Source organism: Varanus komodoensis, unplaced genomic scaffold, assembly GCF_004798865.1.
Source record: "Varanus komodoensis strain SLA01 unplaced genomic scaffold, ASM479886v1 scaffold133, whole genome shotgun sequence".
NCBI lineage: Eukaryota > Metazoa > Chordata > Lepidosauria > Squamata > Varanidae > Varanus > Varanus komodoensis.
The window spans coordinates 161,740-189,584 of NW_025335384.1; the positions used below are offsets into that span (position 1 = coordinate 161,740).

The following is a 27,845-nucleotide window of genomic DNA, read 5'->3' on the forward strand; positions in this document are numbered from 1 at the left end:
GCTCACTCTCTAGGGCCAAACTGCAGGTCTCTCCTCCGGTTTCCTTCTGGCAAAGCTGAGATCTTAAGCTGAGCCCTGCGGGGCCGGGTCCCGTCTCCCAGCTCTCTGTTTCTCTCAGGGGCAACCAGGCCCCTTGGGAATCCCACACACTACACAGGAGAGCTGGAGCCCTTTTTTGCTCTCAGGCTTTGCTGCAACGGGTTTGCCCAGCAAGGCGCTCCAGCCCTGCAGTGCGATGGGAGCCACCTCGCCCCATCATGGCCGACGAGAGAACATTCTGTGTTTCACCCAGGGACCTGTGACTTTCGAGGAGGTCGCCGTGTGCTTCACGCCGGAGGAGTGGGCCCTGCTGGATGCTGGCCAGAGAGCCCTGCACCGGCACATCATGGAGGAGAACCTTGGGATCGTGGCCTCTCTCAGTAAGTCTCCTGCTGGATTTATGATACTGTAGTTCCAAGTTAGAGAGATACTATCCCAATTTGGGACACAGCTATATTAATTTTTGATTTGAGGCTGCCTTTTAAGACACAGTCTTGGAAGATGAATCAAGAAAATGCTATATATAAATATATTAAAGCCACCAAGTTATTAAACAATCTTCTAATATAGTGGTTTAAAGACAGGGGCCTCAAATGTATCATAAACTTTTGTATAAGATGCTTTACAACGACTCAGATTCTAAAAAAATGCTAAGAGCAAAGCTTTGATTAGGGAAAAAAATTGAGAACAAGCACCGGCATGTGGAGTTTGGTTGCATATTTCAGTACCTCCAGTTCTCTTCTTCCAGTGTATCAGGATTTTTCTATTCTTATTTACCAAAACATTGATAGTCCTGCCTTGCCGTGAAACTACAAACTACACAGGAGCTTCTACTGGTGAGAATTCAGAACAAAATATGAAAGGCACAACATAATTGAAAAAAATGAATAGCATCTGGTCCTCAAATTGTTAGGACACATTCAGAACTGCACCAAAACACCCCCTGACCTCGCAGAGGGGTGGCTTAGCAAGCACCCCAAAACGCTCTTATTTCACAGAACTCAAGCCAAGAGGTTCTCTCTCGGTGCCGTTTCTTCAAATTGCAGTCCCTGAGTTCTGCTGCTCTTTGCCTGAACTCCACAGAACCCACAGGGTTCCCCAGACTCTGGAAACCAACTGTAAATCTGCTGGGAGACCAAGGTGGTGTCCATAGCATGGACCCAGGGAAATGAGGGGTCCACCTGAGCTGGTGGTTGATTTGTTCCAGGGAGATCACTGGAGGACTGGCATCTGGTTCTGTACTTGGATCTGACTTTGCCCATTCAAACGCTATCTGAATATGGGCATTTTTTAACCACTTGGCGATGCTGCATGATTGTCTATGCAATTGACAGGACTCATAGATAACCTGAATTTCATTCAAGTCTGCAGTAGCAGTCTTCCAGACAAGCAGCCTGCAATGAAACCTGAGAGCAGGCTGAGAGAAAGTAGATAGATTGTGCTTTCAGCTGAAAGTTTAACTCAGTTCTGCCTGGCCTCAGTACAATACAAATTAACACACTGAATGCCAGTCAACAGAGGCACCTAAATGCATGGTAAGTTTTGCATACCATGTTGTAAATCTTTTCAGTTCTTTTCTCAAAATACTTAAACCGAAGTTAATTCGATTAATTCTTGTCTAAATGTAAAGGTAAAGGTTTCCCCATGACATTAAAGTTCAATCATGTCTCACTCTTGCGGGTGGTGCTCATCTCCATTTCCTAGACGAGGGAGCCAGCGTTTGTCCACAGACATTTTCCGTGGTCATGTGGCTGGCATGACTAAACACCTGTTACTGAAGTGGTACCTTTTTATCTACTTGCATTTGCATGCTTTAGAGCTGCAAAGTGGGCAGGAGCTGGGACAGAGTACGGGAGCTCAGCCCATCTGGGGATTTGGACTGTTGCCCTTTCGATCAACCAGCCCAGTGGCTCAGCAGTTTAACCCACTGCGCCACCGCATCCCTACATTATTGTCTACTATTAGACTAATGAAAGCCTCCTAGTAATTCAGGCTTTTACCAATCTCTTGTTTTCCTTTCAGAAGAAGGCAGATGGGAAGAGGAAAAGAGAAGAGAACCATGTGGAATGTCACGAAAAAGAGGGAAATGTAAAGAAAGCATAGAGCAGAGAAGGAAAACGAAAGTTAATTGCAGTAGGAGAAATCATTCCTTTGCCTTTGAGGACAATGGCTACTATGATCTTGAAATTCAAGAAGAAATACAGAAAAGGCAGCCAAATGAGGAGTTCCAACTCACCAGGAAAATATTGAATTCTGAATCAAAAAATAAAGCTCATTCCAAAAGTCATACATTCAAGGAACCATATAAATGCCTGGAATGTGGAAAGAGCTTCAGTCAAAAGGCAAATTTCACTTGTCATCAAAGAACTCACACAGGAGAGAAACCATATCATTGTTTGGAGTGTGGAAAAAGTTTCAGTCAGAAGAGGAGTCTCATTGAACATCAAAGAATTCACACAGGCGACAAACCATATAAATGCTTGGAATGTGGAAAGAGCTTCATTCGGAAAAGAACTCTTACTCGCCATCAAATAATTCACAGAGGGCAGAAAATATATAACTATCTTGAGTGTGAAAAGAACTCTTTTCATAAGATAAGTTTAACTTTTCATAAAAAAACTCACACTGCAGAAAAAACACACTATTGTTTGGAATGTGGTAAGAGTTTCAGTCAAAAGACTTATCTCACTTCTCATCAACATATTCACACTGGGGAGAAACCATTTAAGTGCATGGAGTGTGGAAAGAGCTTCAGGCATAAGAAAACTCTCACTTCTCATCAACGTATTCACACAGGTGAAAAACCATACAAATGTTTGGAGTGTGGGAAGAGTTTTAGGCATAAGAAAACTCTGACTTCTCATCAGAGAATCCACACACGGGAGAAACCATATCATTGTCTGGAGTGTGGAAAAAACTTCAGTCGGAAAACAATTCTCACGCGCCATCAAAGAACCCACACGGGGGAGAAAAAGTATAAGTGTTTTGAATGTGGAAAGAGCTTCCGGCATAAATCAACTCTTACTTCTCATCAAAGAATCCACACAGGGGAGAAACCATATGAATGTTTTGAGTGTGGGAAGAGTTTCACTCGGAAAACATACCTCAATTCTCATCAAAGTACTCACAGTGGGGAGAAACCATATAATTGTTTGGAGTGTGGAAAGAGCTTTGGTCGAAAGACATATCTCACTTCTCATCAAAGAATACATGTGGGAGAAGACATTCTTTAGCATGTGGAATGAGTTTTAGTGAGGAGAAATTTCATTGTATATTAACAAACTTACATAGGCAAAATAATATCCCGGGACAGAACAGGCCCACCACCACCGCCCGGGGACTGACCGGCTGCCGCAGGCGCCGCCGCTGTCCCGACAGACGGCGGCCACCGGGGACCGGGGATGCTGGTGGCCTGCGGCTCCTCCACCTGTGCCGGCAAGTTCTCCATGGGTCCCGCCCTTGCCCCTCCCCCCACGTGGGTGGCAGCCCCGCCAAATTGGGGGCAGGGCGGTGCACAGGGAGGGGCCATGGCTTAACTCACCGGACGCAGCCAGAGGCCTCAGGCCGGCGGCCGAAGGGCGACTGCCTAAGGACGTTGTCACCATTTGGAGCTGTTCGGGGCTGGGTTGGGCCAGGAACTTTGTGTGTGTGTGTGTGTGTGTTTGTAGTGGGTGGGTTGGAGGGTTTTAATTGTATGTTACTGTATTTGTACAATATCTATTGTATGGCATAGAAGAAGGAGGGACAGATGGTTGACACCTGTTCCTCCTTTTGGTTATTCCTCCAACTGGAAGGTTCCGGGTAAGCTTATCAACCGCCCTTTGGGCCTGACGGTGCTGCTGCTCAGTGCCAGGTTGGTCCATAATAAAACATCCCTCATCCACGACTTAATTGTGGATGAGAGGGCTGACCTGGCTTGCATTACAGAGACCTGGGAGAGACAGCTGTGCCCGCCCGGGTATCTAGTTCGGCACCAGTCATGTCTGGAGGGGAGGGGAGTGGGGGTCATTTTAATTTACCGAGCTCCAATTTCCCTCACGGGGCTTCCTGTCCTCTCGAGACCACGTCTAGAGTGCTTATACCTGGTGCTGGGCAACCAAGACAGATTGGGGATTCTGCTGGTGTACCGTGCACCCTTCTGCCCATCAGACTCCCTGCCTGAACTGACTGAGATCATCTCGGACCTGGTGTTGGACCCCCAGGATGTTGGTCCTGGGGGACTTCAATCTCCATGCCGAGACTGTTCTGACCAGGGCGGCTCAGGACTTCATGGCCCCCATGACAGCCATGGGGCTGTCTCAACATGTCACCGGCCCAACCCATGAACGTGGTCACATGCTGGACCTGGTTTTCTCGACGGGGCAGGAAGAGGGTGGTCTGAGGGTGAGGAATTTGTGTCTGACTCCCTTGTCATGGTCAGATCACCTCCTGGTGAGGTTTGTGCTCGAGAGCAGCCTCTCCCTCTAAGGGTGCGGACCCTGTCGTAATGTTTCGCCCTCGGAGCCGGATGGATCCGGTTGGATTCCTGAAGGCTCTGGGGGATTTTCCGGTTGATAAAGCTGGCGCTCCTGTTGATGCTCTGGTTGAACTGTGGAACGGGGGAATGGCCAGAGCAATTGACATGATCGCCCCTAAGCGTCCTCTCCTGCCACGCAGAGCCCATTCATCCCCATGGTATACATCTGAATTACGGGCGATGAAGCGGGTTGGGAGACGTCTAGAGCGTAGGTGGAGGAAATCATGGGATGAATCTGACCAGACACGCTTACGTGCTCATTATCGAGCCTATGCTGTGGCGGTGAGGGTGGCGAAGAAGAAATTCTTCTCCAATTCCATTGCCTCCTCACAGTGCCATCCAGCAGAGCTTTTTCGAGTGGTACATGGGCTGCTATACCCCTGCCCTAAGAAAGATCCTGTGCCACCATCGATGGCCCACTGTGACGACTTTGCCCAGCATTTCAAGGAGAAAATCACTCAGGTTCATCACAAGCTGGACTCCACAAGTGATTCAGATCCTTTAGGGGAGATGCCAATGACCCCATCTGGTCAGGTATTAATGGATGAATTTCAGTTAATGCGGCCCGATGATGTGGACAAGGTGCTCGGACAAGTACGTCCTACCACCTGCTTACTCGAACCTTGCCCTTCGTGGCTGCTGACCAAAGCCAAACACAGGATTGGTTCCTGGATCCTGGAGGTTCTTAATGCTTCTCTGAGGGACGGCTGGGTGCCCGCTCCTTTAAAGGAGGCGGTAATCAGGCCTGTTCTAAAGAAGGCGTCTCTGGATCCAGAGATGGCCGCCAATTATAGACCCGTGGCCAACATCCCATTTCTGGGCAAGGTGTTGGAACTGGTGGTGGCGGGACAACTCCAAGCACTCTTGGATGAGATTGATTATCTGGACCCATTTCAGTCTGGCTTCAGACCCGGGTACGGTACTGAATCTGCCTTGGTCGCCCTGTATGATGACCTGTGCAGGGAGAGAGACAGGGAGTGTGTCCCTGTTGGTTCTCCTGGACCTCTCAGCAGGTTTTGATACCATCGACCATGGTATCCTCCTGGATAGGCTGGCGGGAATGGGAATAGGAGGCACTGCTTGGCAGTGGTTCCGCTCCTACCTTGACGGCTGATTCCAGAAGGTAGTGCTGGGGGACTTTGGCTCTTGCCATGGCAACTTTGCCATGGAGTACCGCAGGGTTCCATTTTGTTCCCCTTGCTATTCAACATCTACATGAAACCGCTGGGAGAGGTCATCAGGAGGTGTGGGCCGCGGAACCATCAGTACCCTGTTGATACCCAACTCTACCTCTCATTCTCCACCAATCCAGGTGAGGCAGTGGCTGTGCTGAACCGGTGCTTGGCCGAGGTAATGGGCTGGATGAGGGCCAATAAACTGAAAATCCGGATAAGATGGAGATTCTGATGGTGGGTGATTCGAGCTCCTGGGTAGGTGACTTGGGCCTTGCCCTGGACGGGGTTGCACTCCCTCTAAAGGACAGGGTCCACAGCTTGGTATTGCTCCTCGACCCGGTGTTGTCCTTGGAAGCTCAAGTGACAGTGGTGGCGAGGAGCGCTTTCCTTCAGCTTCAGCTAATCCATCAGCTGCGTCCCTACCTGGAGGAAGATTGCTTAGCAACAGTAACACATGCATTGGTTACTTCCCAGTTGGACTTCTGTAATGCGCTTTATGTGGGGCTGCCCTTGAAGACAGTCTGGATACTTCAGATGATGCAAAACAGAGCTGCCAGGATACTGTTGGGGACTGGGCGTTATTCTTATATAACCCCAGTCCTCTATCAGCTCCATTGGCTTCCCATCGAAGTCCGGGCTCAATTCAAGGTGCTGGTTATTACCTATAAAGCCCTAAATGGCTTGGGACCAGGATACCTAAAGGAATGCCTTCTTCCCTATTTGCCCTCCCACCCCCTGAGATCGGCAGCAGAAGCCCTCCTCCGGGAACCTTCTCTGAAAGAGGTTAGGAGACAGAGTACCTAGAGGAGGGCCTTCTCTGCGGTGGCACCCCAACTATGGAATGCACTCCCTAGAGAGGTCCGCCTGGCGCTGTCATCATATGTTTTTCGGCACCAGGTTAAGACCTTTTTATTTCATCAATATTTTAACAAGTTTGAATTTTGAATTTTATTACTGTTGTTGTAAGCCGCCCCGAGGCTTCGGCGAATGGGGCGGCATAAAAATGTTTAAATAAATAAATAAATAAATCACCATATTTTAATTGCAGCCAGAGTGGATCATTAATTTATTTATGTTATACTGTTATGTATAGGTATTTTATTTGTGTAAGCCGTCCTGAGGCTCTCGCAAAGAACGGCATACAGATATCTTAAATAAATGATGCAGGGGGACCCCAAAAAACAGGAATTTATTTATTAAAATTGTCTATTTATTTTGGCATGTGCAAACTTCCATTGCTTTCAAAGCACTCTTCGTTTGATGCAATACACGTATTGAGATGTTTTTTCCACTGCTCATTCAAAAATGAGTTGTTGAACTCATTGATTTGGATGCCCTTTAGCGCTTCTGCTGTTCTTTGTTTCACCTCTTCCACATAGGCAGAACGTTTCCCTGTAAAAACTTTCTTCCTCCGGGGAAACAGTCCAGCTTCACAGAGAGGGTGGGGCGCAAGAGTCGGGGCCTTTTTGGTCAAAACCTACTGAACACTCGGCTGAACAACATTCCACTGCCACAAATTGTTCGTGTAAAACGGCCATCACGGGATAGCCAAATGCATTGAGAGTCTCCAGAAAACCCTCACTGAAGCCGAACGCAGCCTCACAACCCAGCTGAGCGCACTGAGGCCGGTGGGTGCCTAGAACACTCACCTAGTGGGGGAGGCCTGTACTGCAAGGGGCCCACCTTCTGGACCACAATTCCTGGTTTTTGGTTTTGATTTTTTTTTTTTTTTGGCATTCCCGTCCCCCCCCCCCCTTGTGTGAACACTGACTGTGGAAAGAACTTCTGCTGGGGTGATGCATTGACTTTACTTACATGGGGGAAATGTGTTGTATAAGCAATGTGTTGTGTAAGGAAATGCCAACCGAGTCATTTATTAATGTGCTGAAACTCAGATCATGGTCTGACTTATAGTATTAATGCACCGTGAAAAAAGAGTGATGTGTAGACCATATAATGTTCTTGAATATGGGGTAGAACAGATTTTTTTCATTGAATGTATATTTCAAATTTTTGAATACATTTTTCAGCCTTATAAAAGGGTTAAGGAAAAAAACTTATCAGTTCCATTATATTTGTGAGCAAAACCAAAATAATGCTTCATTCAAGACTGAATGGACCTCTCCTTTGTTTGAGGTTAAAACTAAAGTGAATTCTACAATTAGGCTGCATTTCAAACCAGCCTGAAAAAAACTGGGACAAATTAAAGACTGCTTAAAAATGACACCCCCATCTAATTTTCAGAGCGGCAGGCCATAATACATTTCAGGACCTGGATGGTCTGGGACACCATTGCTTGTTCCAGGTAGTCAATTCTCCTCCACTGGAATTGGGCCTAAAAGAATAGCAAAAAAAATCCTTGCCCACTCGGGGTGGGTGGGAGCCAAGTTGTATTGTCGCCAGTTGTGCTTCCTTACCTTCCCATCTCATGTCTGTGAAGGCCTTCGCGTCTAGTTAACTGGCCCTGTGCAGTGTCTGCCAATATATATTCAGGCATTAAAGCCCTGCTAGTTTGAGGTTTTTTCATGTGGGTTTAAATTCCTCAAACCAGGAACGTGAGTGACATTCCCCACGAGCAGCGAGCATGGCATGGAACGTCCGCAACTTGTGCGTTCTCATACTCCACCGATGCACCCTTAAATTCTTGCATTCTGTTCTGTTAAACCAACAGAATATTAAACTAATTTTAAACCATGCTTTTAATAGCATGGCTTATCCTGCTGCTGCACAGAAGATGGCTTGTCACATCACAGCTTAATTATTATTTCATCATTTCATTAATAGAAATGTAAACCCATGTGGACATTCATCCTCATACTCTCAAGTCCTGAACCGCTTTGAGGAATTCCAGAGAAACACAGGAAGAATACGGGGAAAAGGGTTTCTACATCAAAACAATTCATTTGTCACCATCCGCAATTTCTTCAGTTCTGCAGTAGTATCCTGGGAGAGCCGGGTGAGCCTGCCTCTCGGAAGGAGGGAAGTGAATGCATGAGATCCAGTTGCGTGAGGTTTGTGCACTGAAGAGGCGGGCAGGAGCTGCAGCGTCCCTCGGTTGCCCGCCTCCTCCTGCCTCAGGGCAGCGCGGGATGTTTCCGCGCCCTCCCGGGGGAGATGCAGAGACAGGGCCCTGCGGCTCGGCGTCTAAGGGGTTAAGGAGACGGAGCGGCGAGGCTCCTAGAGCGGGGGGGGGGGCAGCGCTCCACCGGAAACGCCCCTCGCCCCCGCCTCTTCCCGCGAGCCTCCTCCCGGGGGGCGGGACGTGGGTCCTCCTGCAGGTGCTGCGTGGGGCTCCTCTGCGGGGCCAGGTAAGGCCCCCATCCCGCCTGGCGCGCTGGGGCGGGGGGGCGTCCCTGAGCTGCTGGGGGGGGAGGGGGGGGCTGGGGGGGGGCGTCCCTGAGCTGCTGGGGGGGGGGTGGAGCGCTGGGGGGGGCAGATCCAGCCGCCGCCGTCCGCGGTGGCCATTTCTCCGCCTGGGGGCGAGCGGCGCCTTCCCCGAGAGCGAGGGGAGCTGTGCTCCTGGCCCGCTTGGGGCCTCTGCCCCGCCCTGTAATCAGGGAGCTCCCCCCTCTCCCCCTCTCGGCAGTCCGGGTGCCCCCGCGGATTTGGGAATGGGAAGGGGGACGATCTAGAGGTCTTGCCGGGTTAACCGGGTCCTGCTCCCGCTCCGCATAGGGGGGTCCCCTGATGCAACTCTGCATGTGACTCGGACGCTCCTCCTTTTTTCCTGGTCTAGCCAGACTGACAGCAGCAAGGAAGAGTGGCCTGGGGGAGACGAGGTTCCCCCCCAAGGCCAGGCCTCCCGTGAGGCAGCTGAGTGGGGACCCATCACAAGGGGGCAAAACCAGTTCTGTAACTTATCTATTGTGGTTTACATTTCACTGCAGGGTTGTGGGCAGGGGAGGAGGTGGGCATGCACTCGCGGGATGCTTTTAACTAAAGGCAGCGAAAGATGCTGAGCCAGCCCAGTGATGCCGCCCTGCAGCGAGAGTGGAGAGGAGTCTTTTTGGGAAGGAGGAGAGAGCTGAAAAAGACATGCTTCGGTGAACCTCAGTTTCTGACTGGTGCCAAAAGTTGAACCTCCTCAGAAGCAGGGCCCTGCCCTCTGGGAACATGGGTTTTGTTCCAGGGAGGCAGCTACTGGCTGCACCTGTCAGGTGTAGCAATTTCATCTTTGATCCTGTGTACCTCAGAAAATCTGGGACAATTGTTAGATGCCGTCTTATTTCCTGACAAATTCTACTAAGTCGACCATGGAAGGCTGAGAGAGGGAATGTAATTTTTGTGAAACGGCTGTTTAGAGATGAACTGGCAGGGGTGGGGGGATGCGATCACTTCTGTTTCTTACACAGGGAAAAGACAGGTGATGCTTGCATGTTCAGGATCTCCCTAAACCTCTAGTTTTCCTGTGAGGCTTGGTCAGCTGGGGCAAGCTGTGCTTGCTGCAATAATTTTCAGATGTTATCTTGGTCTGTAAGTTTAATCATGATTGAACATAATGTTGTTCTTTCACAGATCCTTAGTAGGACAATCTGATGCAGCAATATTTGCCCAGATAAGGAGGAGGAACTGTTCCTTAGGCAGTGTTGGCGGTGTTTTGGAACACAGACGCAAGATGGCCAAGCAAGATTCAGCAGGCTCTGAAGCACAAAGACACTGTGTCTTTAAGAGTGGGAGAATTGGAGAACTCAAGGAAAGAGCAGTGCAAAATGTCCTGGGTGAGGACATGGTTGATCCATATCTGCAGCTCCAGCGATTCAGGAAGTTTCACTACCAGGAAATGGGGGGACCCCGTGAAGTGTGCAACCAACTCTGCCATCTTTCCCGTCAGTGGCTGAAGCCAGAGTGTCACACGAAGAACCAGATGCTGGACCTGGTGGTCCTGGAGCAGTTCCTGGCCATCCTGCCAGCAGAGATGGCCGGCTGGGTGAGGGAATGTGGAGCAGAGACATGTTGCCAGGCGGTGGCCCTGGCGGAGGGCTTCCTCCTGAGCCAGGCTGGGGACAAGCAGCAGGAGCAGCAGGTGAGGGCGTTTCATTCAAGGGGTCGTGACTGGGAGGGAGAAGAACCTAAAACTCCTAATTGCCCAGTCTGTGCTGGAAGTTGCCTCAGGAAAGACGACTCATTCCTCACCCCCAACTTGTTTGCTGTTTCAGGCAAAGAGTCTGTTTGCAGAAGTGACACCTGAATTCCCAGCAGCAGAGGAGGCTCCACCAGAGACCAGACAAGGGGGGATCAGGCAGGAGGGTGATGAAGGAGGCTTGCAGGGTAAAGATTGCTTTGTGGATGGGTGTCTTTCAACCTGTTCTCACTCCCTGGATTAGGCAAGAGTTCCTCGGGCTGATTGTGTTCTCGCCCAAGCTTGTTCTGGGTAAAAACGTGTGTCCAGCCTTTTCCAGAATCCAAAACTTTAACTTTACCCAACTAAAGTATTGACAGGAATTGACAGGCAATTAAAGATATGACCTGTTGTGGTGAACATCACCTTCAGAGTGATTCTATGCATTTTGCTGGAGGTCTGTCCTCTTGTGTTCCAAGGGGTTTCCTTCTTAGGAGTTTAGGACTGTAATCGTTATTTGTTTTTCGGCGCCAGGCTAAGAACTTTTTATTCAAACAATATTTTAACAATGCTTAATAGTTATAAGTTTTAATTGTGCAGCCAGGCTGTTTCCAGGTTTTAATTGTATTTGTATTGTATTTATTTACTTGTGTGAGCCGTCCTGAGGCTATATAGCAAGGGGATGGCATACAAAAACTTTAAATAAATAAAATAAATCTTAGCCTATGCAACACCTGTGAGTTACCAGATCCCTGTCACTTTTTGTTTCTTACAGGGCCTGGACCGGTGCCAGTGGAGGTGACTTGGACATCTCTTCTTCACGATGGAGTGAAACTGATTCAGGTGGAGGAAGGAACACTGGAGAGGCAGGTCAGCAGCAGCCTGGGTGCCTCCCTCCCCTTTTCACTTTCTAGGGCTAGAACATGTCTCTCCTCCCGGCAAGGCTCTTCAGCTGAATTCCACAGGAATTTTCAACCTGCTGCTGCTTGAGAAGCCCACAAGGAGGATGGTAGGCCCAGAGTCTTTTCTTCGCTGCTCCTGCAGCAGTTGATTTTCACAACAAACAAATTTAAATCCTGCAGTTTAACGCCCAACTGTTTTGCTTTGTTTTATCCCAGAGAAGGAAACATTTCCTTTTTTCCTTTTCCTAGGCTCTGGTGACCTTTGAGGAGGTTGCTGTTTGCTTCACGGAGGAGGAGTGGGCCCTGCTGGATCCTGACGAGAGAGCCCTGCACCGCCAGATCATGGAGGAAACCCATGGGTTCGTGGCCTCTCTCCGTAAGACTGACTTTTCTGCTGAATGATACTGTCAAGTACCAAATGCATAGATGACAAGGAAGGCAATATTTGCATTTATGGCACACATTGAATAATATTGGTTTATTTAGGGTTTTGCTGCTGCTGCTGCTGTAGTAGGTTGAAAATTGCTTTTTTTGTTTGTGTGGAAGTGCACGCGATATTTGTAGATTTGCCTGGATAGTTTCCTTGTCAGTTTTGGGAAGATGAGACGAGATGGCCTATTGGATAACTTCTGTTGAGTTGCCAGGATCTCAGTGCTTAGCTCTGGATAGAAAAGATAAAGTGTGTCGGGGGGGCGGCATCAACAGAAAGGTGCACTGTCAGTTCAAACCTTGAAATTGAGAGGATGACATGGATAGGTGGTCGTGTCCACAGTTCTGTCTTGGTGCGTCTTCTGTTGCCACTTTAGCCTCCTTTTCTGGAGCTTTTCCGTTTGCCGCTGGCAACCAACCGTTTGCTTATATGCCGTCTTCTCGTGTCCTCGCTTTGGTAGCTGAAATTGGCTGGGAGCCAATTGATGAGGCAACCCTGCCGGCATCAGCTAGCTTTGAGAGCACACTTACACAGCTGCAGACGACTGACAATATACATACACATATACATTTAAATGCACATCCTCAGAAGCTGTGAAAATATGGCCCCCATTGCCCTTTTTGCCGTTCCAAAACGAGCAAGAAAAGAGAAGAAACTAGTGTAGGATCCCAAATGTGAGTGATGGGATTCTTCTGCTCTGGTCAAGCAGTCCTGGAGGGGCTCCAGATAACCCACGGTAAATTCACCCTGCCTGGCCCAGGCAACCTATTTATGGAACAAACATTCCCTAGAATAAATCATGGATTTTCAGAACGGATTGTTCATTAATCATAAGCCACCCTGCAGAAACAACCCTGGATTTGGATGCCGCAACTACCCACCATTGTTGGTCACTCATGGCTAGATGTTGTGTCTCGCAAACCAGGTTGCTGATACTCACATTACATTCTTCCCAGCTGAGGGGGAGGGATGGGAAAGAGAAGCGCCCTTCTTTGGCTGTGACCAACAGAACGGCATGGTTTGTGAAGCTCTGAAATGTGGGTGCAATCCTGGAAAGAGTCGGGAGGTCAGGAGACCAAGGTGGCTTTAGGAGCATGGACCTCAGATGAAACTGGTCCAGTAGTTTTGAATGGACCTGCTTTTAGTGAGCCGACACACGGAATTCATGAAACTCTGGAACTACATCCAGTTTCCAAAATCTTCACAGGCACAAAGGATATTACAAAGCCACAGAACAGTTATAGGACAGTTTGTAGGTGGTGATGGTAATTGTGCTGTGCCGCAAATAGTGGCATTTGGACAACTTGCCAGGGCCATCTAACATGGAATCCTCTGCAAAGGAATTGCTCAGCATGCAGCTATTGAAGATTGCCTCCTTTCTGAAACGCTAAGAAATTCTGGGTCTAGCAGCCTCCCCTGGTCATTGGTTGCATTGTTTTACTGCTTTGACAGTCAGGAAGTTTCCCCTGAAGTCCAGCTGGCTTCCTGTAAGTTGAGTCCTTTATTCTGTCTTGTGCCCTCTGGGATGATCAAGAAGAGATTGTGGCTTTTGTGCTTGTGATGGCCATTCAAGTATTTGAGAGTGCTGTTGTATCGCCCCTTAGTTTCTTCTTCATGAGGCTAAACATGCCCAGTTCCTTCAGTCCCTCCACACAGGGCTTTGTTTCCAGTCTCTGAAACACCCTTGTTGCCCTCCTCTGAGCCCTTTCCAGCTTGTCTGCACCTTTCTTCAACTGTGCCCAGAACGGCACAAAACATTCAAGACGAAGCCTAACTTGTGCCAAATACAGGGGAACCAATGCCTCACATATCCTGGAAGCTATACTTCTGCGTAGCTTCAGCTGTAGAGTGGTACACAAAACGCGTGCATGCATGCATGAAGGAAGCAGCCCAATAGAGCATTTGGGTTTTTTGCAGCTGCATCACATGGTTGGTTCATATTTAACTTGTGATCTACAATTCACGATCCTTCTTGCTTGTCATATTGTTGAGCCAAGTATCTCCCACCTTGTAAGTATGCATTTAGTTCGCTTATCCTATGTATAGAACTTGGCATTTGTCCATGTTGAATTTCATTCTGTTGCTTTCATCCCAATACTCCAGCCCATCAAGATCACCCTGAATTTTCTTTCTGTCTTCCAGTATATTTTGTGACATGGGCAGATTTGATAAGCATTTCTTGCACCTCTACATCCAAGTCAGTAATAAAAATGTTGGGGAGCACTGGGCCCGGGAGTGGGCCCCCAGCATGCCATTGCTTTTCTTGTGTTGGTGCAGAAAAAGAGTTTTTTGAAGAAAGAATGCCTGTGGTGGTCAGTTTTTATTGAAGTCTACAGTATCTCCCCTTCCCACAAGCCATCTGATCAAAAGTGTTTGATGTAAGTTAGGCTGAGAGAAAGAAAATGGCCCAGAATTTAATATCTTGGTTGAAAAGCTGACGCCAGATCTCTATGGTTCCAATCAAATTCATTATACCACAAGACAGTTAATTCCAGTCACCAGAGGCAATTAAATACTTTCTTAGCATTTTCATTTCTTCTCATTAAGGAAAACCATTAACCGAAAGTGCTCAGATATCTGAAGTTCTATTGCTAACACTGGCTTTTATCAATTTCTTGTATTCTTTTCAGAAAATAACAGGTGGGAAGTGAAGACTGAAAGAGAACCATATGGGGTGTCCCTGAAAAAAGACAAATATAAAGAGAGCAAAGAGCAGACAAAGAAAATTATACATAATCAGAATTGGAAGAATAATTCTTTTACTCCCCAGGGTAATGGTGACCATAGTATTACAGTCCAAGAAAAAATCCATGAAAGACTGGAAAAGGATCAGTGCCTTATCAGTAGAAAAACTTGCCATTCTGAATCTAACATTAAAGCCGATTACAAAATATACACATTAAAGAAACCATATAAATGCTCTGAGTGTGAAAAGAGCTTTGATCAGAAAGTAGCTCTCACTTGTCATCAAAGAACTCACAAAGGAGAGAAATCATATAAATGCCCGGAGTGTGGAAGGAACTTCAATCGGAAGACCCATCTTACTTCCCATCAAAGAACTCATACAGGGGAGAAACCATACCACTGTCTACAATGTGGAAAGAGCTTCAGTCACAAGATAACACTTACACAGCATCAAAGAACCCACACTGGGGAGAAACCATTCCATTGTTCAGAGTGTGGAAAGAGCTTCAGTCAGAAGAAACTTCTCACATGTCATCAGAGAACTCACACAGGGGAGAAACCGTATCAGTGCTTGGAGTGTGAAAAGAGCTTCAGTCAAAAAATAAGTCTCACTCAACATAAAAGAACACATACAGGGGAGAAACCCTATCATTGTTCAGAGTGTGGGAAAAGGTTCAGTCAGAAGACAACTCTCTCTCAGCATCAAAGAACTCATACAGGGGAGAAACCCTATCGTTGTTTGGAGTGCGGAAAGAGCTTCAGTCAGAATCAACATCTTAGTTCTCATCAGAGAATACACACAGGGGAAAAACCATATACTTGTTTGGAGTGTGGAAAGAGGTTTAGTCGTAAGGTAGCCCTCATATATCATCAAAGGTTGCATACAGTAGTGAAAGCGTATTAATGTTTGGAGTGTGGAAAGAGTTCCTCTCAGCAGCTAAGAATTCACAAAGGGTAGAAGATCTTTCATTGTCTGGAGTGTGGAAAGACCTTCAGTTTGATTAAACCTCAGTTTTATTCAAATCCACACAAGGGAGAAACCATATCCTCCTTTTAATATAGTGGGAAATATTGACATGCAAGCCACAAATATTCCCAGAATACAGAATGTACTCAGTGCTTTTTAGCTTTCTTTAATCAGTCTTTGTAACAGAAAACAGGTACTGTGGGGATGCAGAGGGCTAAGAGCACAACAGTTATGCACTATAATTCTGGTGCCAATTCAATGGGAATCTGACGACCAAGGACTTGGGAGGAATTTGCTCCCTTTTGTGACAGCCTCAAGGATGCCAGAGATGGCAGAGCTCAATATTAATGTCTGGCAGCTGGGGCAGATGATTGGCTTCAAAAGACTGGGAGGTGGGCCAGCTCCCCATGGGTCAGCTGGTTAGGCTGGCGGGGAATAAAGGGGAGTCATGGTGCGCTTTGTTCCTCTTTGGGCGCTCCGTGTTGCTGAAGAACTTGGTGCCTTTCCGTATGCTGCACTCGTGCTAGAGGTGGAAATACTCTGTCTAGGTTAGAAAAGAGTTTTCTTGTTTTGGGTCCTAGCGAGACAAAAAGACCTCAGGATTGGGGGGTGCTTGGTTGGCTCTATTGTAATTTGCTGCTTTCCAACTTCCCCCTTCCTTCCCCCGTTTCACTTTGTTTTATCCTTTTAACTTCTATGTTTTTTAAATCCCTCCACCCCTATGTTTTATCCTTTTAATGAACTTGGCTTATTCCACATGTTTAGGTGATCATGTGGTGAAATCCAGTGTCCGGCGGGATTTGGCCCAGTTGACTAGGGGAATGGGGAATCCCTGATGGCTGTCCATTATAATGTTTATTCATGATTGCAATATGGTTAAGAAGAAACTACATTGAATGAATTTGAATATGTGGAATTTGAGTGAATACGTGGAATTAGTAAAACGAAGAGAGTACTTCATTAAAGTGGAAGCATTACTCCTTTGGTTAAAGAAAGTAGAAAAAGTGTTCTGACATAATCAGAATGTTCTGGCATAATCAAAATTTTATGGTTTTTAAAATGACAGCTTAATCTAATATACCTTCACTGTGAAAATCTACTGGATGAAATCTATAACTGTGGAACTGCAAAAAGCAGCATGATAAATTGACAGAAGAACAGCAAGTATAAAACTGCTTAAAATTGTCGCATTTCTCCATTTTACACCAGATTTTGGAAAGAAAGGCAATATCTTTTTGTCAAATATCGGTGAAAAATACAGATGATGTTTTATTCTGTCTTAGTCAAGGAGGGTGCCTTTCATTGGCTTGGTGAGATGGTAAGCAGTAGGTCAAAAGATATTAAAGTTCCACTGCCCCATGAAGACCTGTGGCAACGAGCACCATGAAATGTATTTCATCAGTTTTTACTACTATTGTAAAGCTAAAATGAGGCTTTTTGCCACTTGGTTTGGCAGGATTCTGTGTTGCAGCTGTAATTCAGTGTATCCGACTTGCAGTGCCTGTTCCTGCAGCCGTGACTTCATGAGGCTGGAGGACACACAGCGTGCTGCCACATGAAAGCTGCTGATGTGTGTGTCCCACAGGCAGGCTTGGTCGCCAAAAGGGAGGGCTCAGAGGCTTGCCAAGATAATAAAGGACCGGGACAACTCCTTCCTGTCCTGAAACAATAGGAAAAATTGTGACTGCATTTGTGACTGCAGGCTAAGTCATAAGCAGGGGCAGTGTGTGACATTGTCCGGCTGCAACACCAATCGCGCATGGTGGTTAAGCCATCCCTCTTGGCTTGCAATGTGTTTGACTTCAGCCAGTATATATTCAATGACCCCAAATCGTGTCAGTTAAGGACTAGTGCTAAGGCCATCTTACATTTCATTGTTTTCAGGAATGGGGGGAAAGCTATATTCATACCTTTGCAGATGGAAAGCCAATGGGAGATAAAGCAAGCAGCTTTCTGGGATTCCTGCTTGGAGAGATGCAGAGAAATGATCCCATCTGCTTGCTGCTCAGCTCCTGGAGGGTTAAAGGAAGCAAAGCAGCAGGGAGAAGAAGGGGAGTTGGGAAAGGGGGCGAGTCCTCCAAAAGGTCTTTCCTGTTCCTCAGAGGAAAGAGGGCTTTGGATGTTCTCCACATGCTGCATCAGGGCCCACTTGGTGGGTTCAGGTGAGCCCTCCCCCCCCAGTCTGCCTGGTGCATTTGGGTGGAGGAAACTGAGGAAGAGAAGGGCCCCAATTCCACCCGAAGCGTGTTGGAGAGGATGTGCATTTGTTGCAGAGCGCCTGGGTTCCTGAAGGCTGAGGAGACCCAGAAGAAAATGGAGAATCAAAGAGCATGATGGGGCTGACCGAGGCGGAGGTATTTTTGCACAGCAGAACTGGAAAGCCGGGAGCGGTTGCAGAATGGAATGCACTGGATAAGATAAGCCGCCCTGTGCCATCCCGAGAGAGCGGCATGTGGCCAGCATGCTTGGCCGAGATAAGAGAAAGCCAGTGCAGCAGCTCAGCTCTGCTCTGCTCAAAGGAGCTCATTGTTCGAGCCAGTGGGACTAAGCTGATAGCGTCAACTTTAGGGTATGAACTGCCCGGGCTTTCCAGCTCGCGTGTGTGCCGGAACAGCGCCGCTACTGGTCCCCCACAGCCCTCGCCACGCTTGATCACCGCTGGAGAAGGGTCCATTGGTCGTCGTGAGTATTGGACGAATGCAAGTGTGAATGAGGCCTCTCTCGATTTTGTTTGCTGAGGATTGCTAAATTTGTATTCTTTATACTCTAGAATAAATGTTACACCCATAGTGTTTAAAACCAGATCTGGCCTTCAGTCTCTTTGCTTGGGGCTTGGCTTGGAAACCGGATAGTCGTCTCTTTCCTGAATCAAGGACCGCTTTATTTCTGTCACACACTCGCATCTCCCCCCTCCCCCTTTGCCCCCATGGGAGACCCCTCCCCACAGCGGTCCACTCCTCCCTTCTCACGGGAAAGCCTGGGCGGGGGAGGGCAGTCAGAAGGTCGAGCTGACGAGTGAAACGGGTCGGTCGATCGCGCTTCTGCCTCCGGGCGGGGAATCCTGCGCGGCTGTGCGGGAACTGCCCCCCCCCCCCGCGCCCGCCCGGGCCCCGCTGGACGGGCCCGGCCGACCCCTGCAGGCCAAAGGGGGTGCAGGAAAGGAGGCCCCCCCCCCCAGAAGAGCCCGCTGAGGAACGAGACGCCCGGTGGTGGTTTTGGGGAAAGGCAGGGCGCGGTCTCCGCCCGTCCCCGCCCCGTGGCGCAGGCGCAGGGGGGGGGCCCTTCGCAGCGGACGGGTGATAAATGCAGAACAGCGAGCCGGAAAGGCGGAGGAGAATGAAAAGGAGGCGCGAATGCACCGGAGCAGGAAAGGCGGCAGCCTCAGCCGAGCAGAAGTAGAAGCCCACTTGGGGAGGGGGAAGAGATGGCTGGTCTCCTCAGGAGCAGGAAGCGGTCCTGGGTAAATGGTTGCTTTGCGCCGGCTCCTGAGATCAGGAGGAGCATAGCGCTCGGAGGAAATGCAATGCCCAGCATGCGTAACATCTGGAAGAGGGAAGACATCAGCCTCCCGACCAAATGCAGGCTAGTCAACACAATGATTTTTCCAATTGCCATGTATGGCTGTGGAACTTGGACTCTGAAAAAGGCAAATAGAAGAAGGGTGGACGCTTTCGATTGGGGTGCTGGAGACACTTGCACGACCTGCAGAGATCATAAATAAAGAAGTGCTAGACTGAGCCTCGCCAAAAAGATCACTTGAAGTCGAGATCCTCAAACAAAGGCTGTCATACTTTGGTCACATCATGAGAGCTGACTAACTCGAAAAGTCAATCATGGTGGGAGTAATCAGTGGAAAAAGGTGCAGGGGCTGCCCGTTGGCCAGACACCATAAAGAAAGCCACTGGGGCGGACATGGTGGTCTTGAAGGAAGCAGTGAGAGACAGAGGCACGGAGAGCAAGGATCCGTAACGCGGCCAGGGTTGGGCACCACTGAAAGGCTGACGACAACGATGCTCCGGATCCTATCTAGGGCAGGAGTAGAACCTCCATCTGCTGAGGCAGTGTACCACCAACTGCAGGGGGAAACTCTTGGCTTCTCTCTTCAGAACGTCTAGCTTCTGTGTGTGCATGTGTCGCTTCAGTTGATTAATACATTGTGTTAATTTGTTTGATGAATTCATTGATCTTTAAAAATCAGATGACACATCAGCAAAGGTTTCCCCAAATGACTGACTGCCCAGAGCTCTTTGGCTGTGGGGTGGTGTAAAAAGGAAATTAATGATAGATTGAATTAGATTTTATGGAAATTGTATCATGGATGGCAGCAGGAGAAGGTGCCATGGAGAGTGTGTGGCTGGGGATTTGGTTGCAGAATCATAGAAACCGAGCGATTCAGAAGGGGCCTCCCGGGCCATCCAGTCTGACCCCCAGCTCCAGCCGGCTCCGCTCACGACATGCCACCATGTGCATGTCCAGCCGATCCTTGAACAAAAGCTCTGCCCTGCTCTTCCACCCCTGGCATAAGCCAACAACCCTCCCCGCACCTTCGGAGGAGCCGCAGGAAGAAGGAAGCCTCTTCCCTCCTCCCATCGCAGCTCAGGCTGGGCCAAAGACGGTGCCTGGAAGGGGCATCTCCTCCCAGGGCAGGGAGGGGGCAAAAGGCTTCCCTGGCCGGGAATCGAACCCGGGCCGCGGCGGTGAGAGTGCTGAATCCTGACCACTGGACCACCAGGGCGAACAATGGGGTGGACTCAGTGGCCAGCTGAGACAGGAAAAGTACTTCAAGGGGAACAAATGGGCCCAGGCAGACCTGCGTCACTTCAGCAAGAGAAGGTCTTTGGTCAATGGCTCCCAGGTGAATGACCCCCCCCCCAGTGTTCCCAGTCTGTCTTTGATTCTTGGTGTTCACTTGTCTTCCCTCTCTTTATCTTGTTCCAACAGCATCGTAATTCTTTAGAAGAACCATGTCACGCCAGAATAGGGGAAGAGTAGCCACTTCATGTTGTTGCTAGTTGCGAAGTCGCATCCGACCCATCCGACCCCATGGACAACACTCTTCCAGGCCTTCCTGTCCTCCACCATTCCCCGGAGTCCACCCAAGCTCACACCGACTGCTTCAGTGACTCCATCCAGCCACCTCATTCTCTGCCGTCCCCTTCTTCTTTTGCCATCTATTGTTCCCAGCATCAGGCTCTTCTCCAGGGAGTCCTTCCTTTTCATTAGGTGGCCAAAACATTTGAGTTTCATATTCAGCATCTGGCCTTCTAAAGAGCAGTCAGGGCTGATCTCCTCTAGGACTGACCGGTTTCATCACCTTGCAGTCCAAGGGACTCGCAGGAGTCTCCGCCAGCACCACAATTCAAAGGCCTCAATCCTTCGGCGCTCAGCCTTCCTTATGGTCCAGCTTTCACAGCCATACATTGCAACTGGGAAAATCACAGCCTTGACTATATGCACTTTTGCTATCCAAGATAAGGTGGAAGTGTTGCTTTGGTGAGTTATTTACTGTATTTCCATGCCATTCCATATCCAGGTAGTTTCAGCTTTGACACCACTGGAGACCTTGGAATCAAAAGAGACTGATGCCATTCAGATAAAGAGAAGTGAAGCATTTGTTCTGCCAAAGGCAAAGGGTTCTTTCTGGACCCGGAAGCAATGAGCACACAGAAGGGTTAAAGTCTGAAGGTTTTATTCTAAAACAGGCGCTATAACGTAAACAGACATAACAACATGGAAAAAGAAATACAATACCAAGTAAGCTTTCCTCTGTCAGCCATCAGGAGCCCCTCCTCGCGAGCAGCAAGGAAAAAACCTAATTTTGCCCGTGTGTGTAGCACCTTCCTCCCCTGGCTAGGTCTGCAATGAGCTCCCTTGGGCGGAGCCACAAGGCTTCTTTTCTATCCGAAATCTTAAGAGTTTTCCGTGCTGTAGAAAACTATGTCAAACCAGTTAATTAGCCACATCTGCTGTTGGCTGGTCTCACGGTGACAAGCTCCGCTGTTCAGTTCCTGCGTTCCAATGCTGTTCCATCCTAATTAGCAAGCGGCTTCCCTTGCATGCCGGAGAGCCTCATCTGAGTCTCCAAAGGGGGAGGGGAGGGATGTTAAGGTAGGAATAGAAGGGCAATTGTGTTCCTATCTCCTCAGCACACAAGAGTCTTCCGATGGTTTTTTCTACAGCATTCTGGGGCCCAAATGGCAGAGAACGTCGTGAGGGAGGACGCAGGAAGCTCACACAGACGCATCCAGTATGATCCGACGAAGGGCCCCCGAGAAGTTTGCAGCCAGCTTCACCATCTTTCCTGTCTGTGGCTGAAGCCAGAGCGACATGGGATAATTCAAATGCTGGACCTGGTGGTCCTGGAGCAGTTCCTGGCCATCCTGCCGGCGGAGATGGCCAGCTGGGTGAGGGAATGCGGAGCAGAGACGTGCTGCCAGGCGGTGGCCCTGGCGGAGGGCTTCCTCCTGAGCCAGGCCGAGGACAGGAGGCAGGAGCAGCAGCAGCAGGTGAGGGCCTTTCATCCACGGGGGCCAGAATGGGAGGGGGGAGATCCTAAGATACTCTCCTAATTGTGCCACCTGTTCTGGAGATACCCCAAAAAGAGATGTCCCATATCTTACTCCAGCATGTTCGCCTGCTTTCTTTTCTAACCCTTCCCATGTCTTGCATTCTGGTTGCCGTTTCAGGTACAGAATCTAGGTGCAGATGTGAGGTTTGCTTTCTCTTCAGCAGAGGTGGCTGCATCAAGCCCCGGACGGAGCTCCAAACAAAGGGGGACCTGGCAGGAGGGCAGCAGCTGCGTCACCCTGCACGGTAAAGATTAATTCGCAGACGGGTGCATTCCAACATGGTCCCACTCTCGGGAATAAGGACTAGTTCCTTACTCTCCTTCCACCTCTGAATCTTTGTGGGGGAAAGCACTTGTCTCCACCCTTTTGAAAAATTCAGAGGCATGTTTTAAGTTTCAAAACTTGGAAATTGTATTAATGGAAACCACCAGCTTGATTTGTGGCCCAGAGCCAAACTTGCATTATCAAAATGCAATTAGTGGTGTCCTTTAATGCCTGGGTATGCTCCAACTTGCATCAAATTCTGTGTGTTTGATCCAGGAGGTCAGGATAGTAATCTGAGGCTCTGCAACAAACATTCCCTACTGGCTTTGTCTCTCACAGGAGCTACAGCAACCTCAACAGTGGGTGCTTGGCCATCTTTTCTTTCCAACGGAGTGGAACCTGATCAGGTAGGGGAAGAAACGTTAAGGAGGCCTACAGGAAGGAACCTACCTGTCTCCATCCTTGATTTAGCACGAAGAGTTGGAAAATGCTGCTTTCCACTTCCTCTGGCAAAGCTAAAATCTTAAGCACAGCTTCTGCTGCTCAGAATGTCTGGCTGGCACCCGTTTCTCCCAATGGCCAACCATCCGGCCTTTTTGGAAGCCAACACAGTTGTTAATCCACAGCAGCTGGTGGTCGCAGCAAGCAGGTTTCAGTCCTGTACCACATGGCTTACCCAGTTTGCTTCATTCATTCATTCATTCATTCATTCATTCATTCATTCATTCATTCATTTAAAACATTTCCATGCTGCCCCCATCGCAACAAAGCCTCGGGGCGGCTCATAACATAATTAAAACATATAAATAACAAATTAATACAATTACAAATTTAAAAAACCCAATAACATCTCGGCTTAAAAATTTTAAAACCTATAAATACATAATAAATTAGTAATTAAAGTAAGTTTTAAATAAAAAGGTCTTCGCCTGGCGCCAAAAAACAAATAACGACGGCGCCAGGTGGACCTCTCTGGGGAGCGCATTCCATAGATGGGGCGCCACCGCAGAGAAGGCCCTCCTCCGGGTACTCACCCTCCTAATATCCTTCACGGAGGGTTCCCAGAGAAGGGCCTCTCCCGCTGATCTCAAGGAGCGGTAGGGCACGTATGGACGTAAGCGCTCCTTTAGGTAACCAGGACCCAAGCCATTAAGGGCTTTATAGGTAATAACCAACACCTTGAACTGGGCCCGGACTTCAGTGGGGAGCCAGTGAAGCTGACGGAGGACTGGAGTCATGTGAACATAACGCCCCGTCCCCATCAGCAACCTGGCAGCTCTATTCTGCACCAATTGAAGTATCCGGACCGTCTTCAAGGGTAGCCCCACGTAGAGCGCGTTACAGAAGTCTAATCGGGAAGTTACCAATACGTGTGTCACTGTCGCCAGGCAGTCGTTCTCCAGGAAGGGACTTCATGTTCTTCCTGAGAAGGGACCCTTTTCTTCTTTCATCCAGGGTCACGTGTCTTTTGAGGAGGTCACCGTGTGCTTCATGGAGGAGGAGTGGGCCCTGCTGGATGCCGACCAGAGAGCCCTGCACAGCCAGATCATGGAGGAGAACCGAGGGACCGTGGCCTCTCTCGGTAGGACTTTTCTGCTTTATGGGAATACCAGTTTCCCAAAAGCCATTATGATGGGGAAGATCATATTGACACTTTTTGCACAGATAGCATATTATTTACTCATTTAGTATTTTGAGGAAATATTTCTATTATATTTCCAGTGGCTGAAAATTCCTTTTTATAATAATTGCCGATGGTTTTTTGCAGGTGTGCAAGTGTGTGCTTACAATGTGTGTAGTCCAGCCTGTCTGTTGTGAAGCTGGAGATGGCCTTTCTCAGGAATAAAGTGCCTAGATGCCAATAGAAAATCTTTGAGAAAAGAAAAGGTGGAAAAACCAGCAACAGAGGTGGATCAAACAGAGAAGGAACTGGATCCACACTACAGCGTCCTTTATGTGCCCACCCCCTTTGATTTATTTATTATTTATTGATTACAAGCATTTATATCCTGTCGTTCCACGGAAGAGCTCAGGATGGCTTATGTTATATAAAATTCTAAAACACAGTATTAAAACTACAATTTTTAAAACATTTAAAATCGAACATCTGAACTAAGGAAAAAAGGAAACTAACAAAGAAAGTGCGACTGTGAAACAGTCTTAAAATATCTAAAACCCTTAATTGTTAAAATGATGGTTAAATAAAAAGGCCTTTACCTGGCACTGGAAGGAGTATAATGTCCTTTCGCACCCCTGTTGCTATGCTTTCCTCTTTTCTCATGTTTTTCTGTTGACAGCTGGTGATTTTGCACAATTTAGCCTATATTCACTCTCTTCCTGGCCTCCTTTTGGCAGTGAATCATCATCACTGCACACTTGTGCATCTATGAAAAGACAAATATATATTTTTAAATGCACAGTGTTCAGGACCAAAAATATGACTGCAATTGTGCTTTCACGAGGCTCCCCCCACCCACCACCACACACACACACACAAATGGAGCTATTGGAGAGATTGCCAAAGTGAGCTGGGCCTTTAATGCTGTTGCTGAATGGTACAACACCGTTTTAATTCACGTTACAATTGCCCTGCTGGGTTCAGAGGAGATGACAAGCATTTTTTGTATACTCAGTGTATTTTTTGTATTTTTGTATTTAATGGTAATTTATTATGTTCTATTGTATTTCAATGTATTTTATTGTGTTGTAAGCCGCCCCGAGGCTTCGGCAAGGGGCGGCATAGAAATGTTATTATAATAATATAATATAATAATAATACTGGACTTGGATGACATGACCGCCTGCCATGTCCCGGCACCCACGGTCGGTTGTCATGCTGTGTGAGCCAGGGTGAAAACACCCACCGTACACTCTCCTCAGCCAGGTGCAGAGAGGGGAAAGAGGCCTGCCCCTCACTCTGAGACCAGCACAACTCCAGAGCTCGCTGCCCTCCAAAAAACAGCTTGACTGCTGCTGCTATGGGCCAGGAGACCGACGTGGCTTCAGCGGTGTGAATACAGGATGGTGCTGCTCCAGATGGGACAGGTGGAAGCGCTCTAGGGAAGTCCACACAGTGTGGGTCCATGAACGCATTTGTTTTGGTCCAGTTTCCTGAAAAGCTTCAGAGGCAGAAAGGGTATTAGAAAGGCATAAAGGAGATGCCCAAATGGTGAACGGAGCTGGGAACAACTGGGTGCTGTCAGTGTCTTCCTAGGGTCGGTCGGTCGGTCGGTCTGTCTGTCTATAAAATTTGTATGCCGTCCAATATTTGCGTCTCTGGACGGCTTACAACGTAAATCAGAATAAAACAGATAAATTGACTATTCCAGGCTGGCTGTAATTAATAACATACAAACAATAAAATCCAATTACTATTAATACATGTTAAAATATTGATCAAATAAAAAGGTCTTGACCTGGCGCCAAAAAGCATATAGTGACGGCGCCAGGCGGACCTCTCTAGGGAGCGCATTCCATAGTCAGGGCACCACCGCAGAGATGGCCCTCCTCCGGGTACTCTGTCTCCTAACGTCTTTCACAGAGGGTTCCCGGAGGACTTCTGTTGCTGATCTCAGGGGGCGGGAGGGCAAATAAATCTATCTATTTAATAGATTTCTATTGCACCCAGTAACCAAAGCTTCTGCGTGGTTCACTACAATTTGAAAATTTAAAATGCAAAACATCAAATACACTATAAAATTTTAAAAGTTCTAGCCTTTTTCTTTTTTATAGTCTACTTTTTAACTGGAAATAACAATAAAATGTATAAAAATGAATTGGAATGAGTTTTATAAGTGTTAATTTAGTACTAATTAATTTAACTGAGTGTAGAAAACAATTACTTTTTGTGAAATTTTCTGATCTTGATATTATATGTAATATTTGTGTAAGATCCCTTGGTATCCTTTTTCTTATTTATTTATTTAAAACATTTGTATGCCACTCAATTGTGCCATAGCACATTATATTCTACTTTTAAATGAAAATATTAAAATATATAAAAATTAAAAGTTTAAAACTACACTTTATAATAGAAGTAAAATGTAAAATATTTTAAATGTATTTAAATGATTTAAAACAACAGAGATTAAAAGACTAACATTCCTGGGAGAATTAGGTCATTTTGTTGGAAAGAGTACGGTATAGGTGCCCTTTTTAACCCCTTTAGCCACTTGAGTTGCCGCTTCCATTAGCATCTAATTACTTTTTTCCATTTTTCTTTAAAGAGGGTATTTTAACTTGATATTCCTGGATCTACATTATTTCCATCTGATTCCCTTTATATAAACCTTTAAAATAATTTTAGAATATTTCTTCAAATTATTTTTGATCATATGTTTTAATTCTGGTTTTTTGGGGGGCGGTTATAAGAATCTATACTTGAGTCTCCTTTTCTGTAGAATATTTGCTAATACATTCAAACTTTTACCTGTGAAATATCTTTGTTTAACATACAAGTATCTACCATTTTAATTATTCTAAAAACCTCTTTCTTTCCAAAAATTTTTCTAACTCCTTTCTAATGTTAATCAGTCCTGTGATTTCTGTTAGATAAAACTTCATAATTTAAACTAATCTCTTCAGTTAGTCTTTGGGAAGAACTGATTTGTAGCCTATAAACGGATATTCATTATGCATTTTCTCTAGCAAGCTTTTCTGTTTATCTTCTGATGTAACCCATTTGAAGATATCTTCCAATATTTCCTTCCAGGCAGTCATTAAATCTTGTTTGAGTAAAGCTAATTGCTCTGTCAGTACTTCTGTTTTTCTAGCTCTGCCTTTCGGTTCTTCAATAGATGGAGCTCCAGGTTTTAGTCAGTCTCTGTTCTGCCATCTTTCCATTTCTCTGCGCTTTACAGAAGAGTTCACAGAAGAGTCTGTAAAATGCTTTACAGAAGAGTTTTATTCTCCGTTCTCCCAGGTAAACTTATTTATGGCTGCTGGGAAACTTTGTTTTCTTTTCAAAGGATCCCTGTCTTTCAGCTTAATTTTTAAGCCTTTCCCACCCTTGGCATTCAGTATATTAGAAGGAATTCCTGCCCATTCTTTCAGTTCTTTGACAGCCAATGTGGTGCCATAAGAGGTTCAATTTCTGCTTATAGTTTGCAGCATTTTCTTTTACAACTTGTTACTTCCCTCTTAGCAACTTCTTAATATTTTCCTTTCTTGACTTTGCTGTCCTGCTATATTTAAAACAAAAACAAAAACTTTCCCCCCCTCAAAAATCCCTTATTCTCCA

General features: G+C 47.2%; 1 protein-coding gene and 1 non-coding gene across 2 annotated transcripts in view; one reads left to right on the forward strand and one right to left on the reverse strand.

Annotated features, from left to right (window-relative positions):
- Nucleotides 1–27,845, forward strand: part of LOC123019661 — a 35,550-nt gene that overhangs the window by 2,626 nt on the left and 5,079 nt on the right. Inside the window, 14 exon segments of the mRNA XM_044422706.1 lie at nucleotides 293–419; nucleotides 2,062–3,271; nucleotides 8,972–9,038; nucleotides 9,363–9,577; nucleotides 10,246–10,753; nucleotides 10,887–10,998; nucleotides 11,565–11,659; nucleotides 11,941–12,067; nucleotides 14,752–15,760; nucleotides 18,367–18,455; nucleotides 21,882–22,279; nucleotides 22,460–22,586; nucleotides 22,946–23,013; nucleotides 24,062–24,188. Coding sequence (XP_044278641.1) covers nucleotides 293–419; nucleotides 2,062–3,271; nucleotides 8,972–9,038; nucleotides 9,363–9,577; nucleotides 10,246–10,753; nucleotides 10,887–10,998; nucleotides 11,565–11,659; nucleotides 11,941–12,067; nucleotides 14,752–15,760; nucleotides 18,367–18,455; nucleotides 21,882–22,279; nucleotides 22,460–22,586; nucleotides 22,946–23,013; nucleotides 24,062–24,188 — 4,279 coding nt within the window.
- Nucleotides 20,437–20,508, reverse strand: TRNAE-CUC. Its single transcript has one exon. It is a non-coding gene; the product is annotated as a tRNA-Glu (tRNA).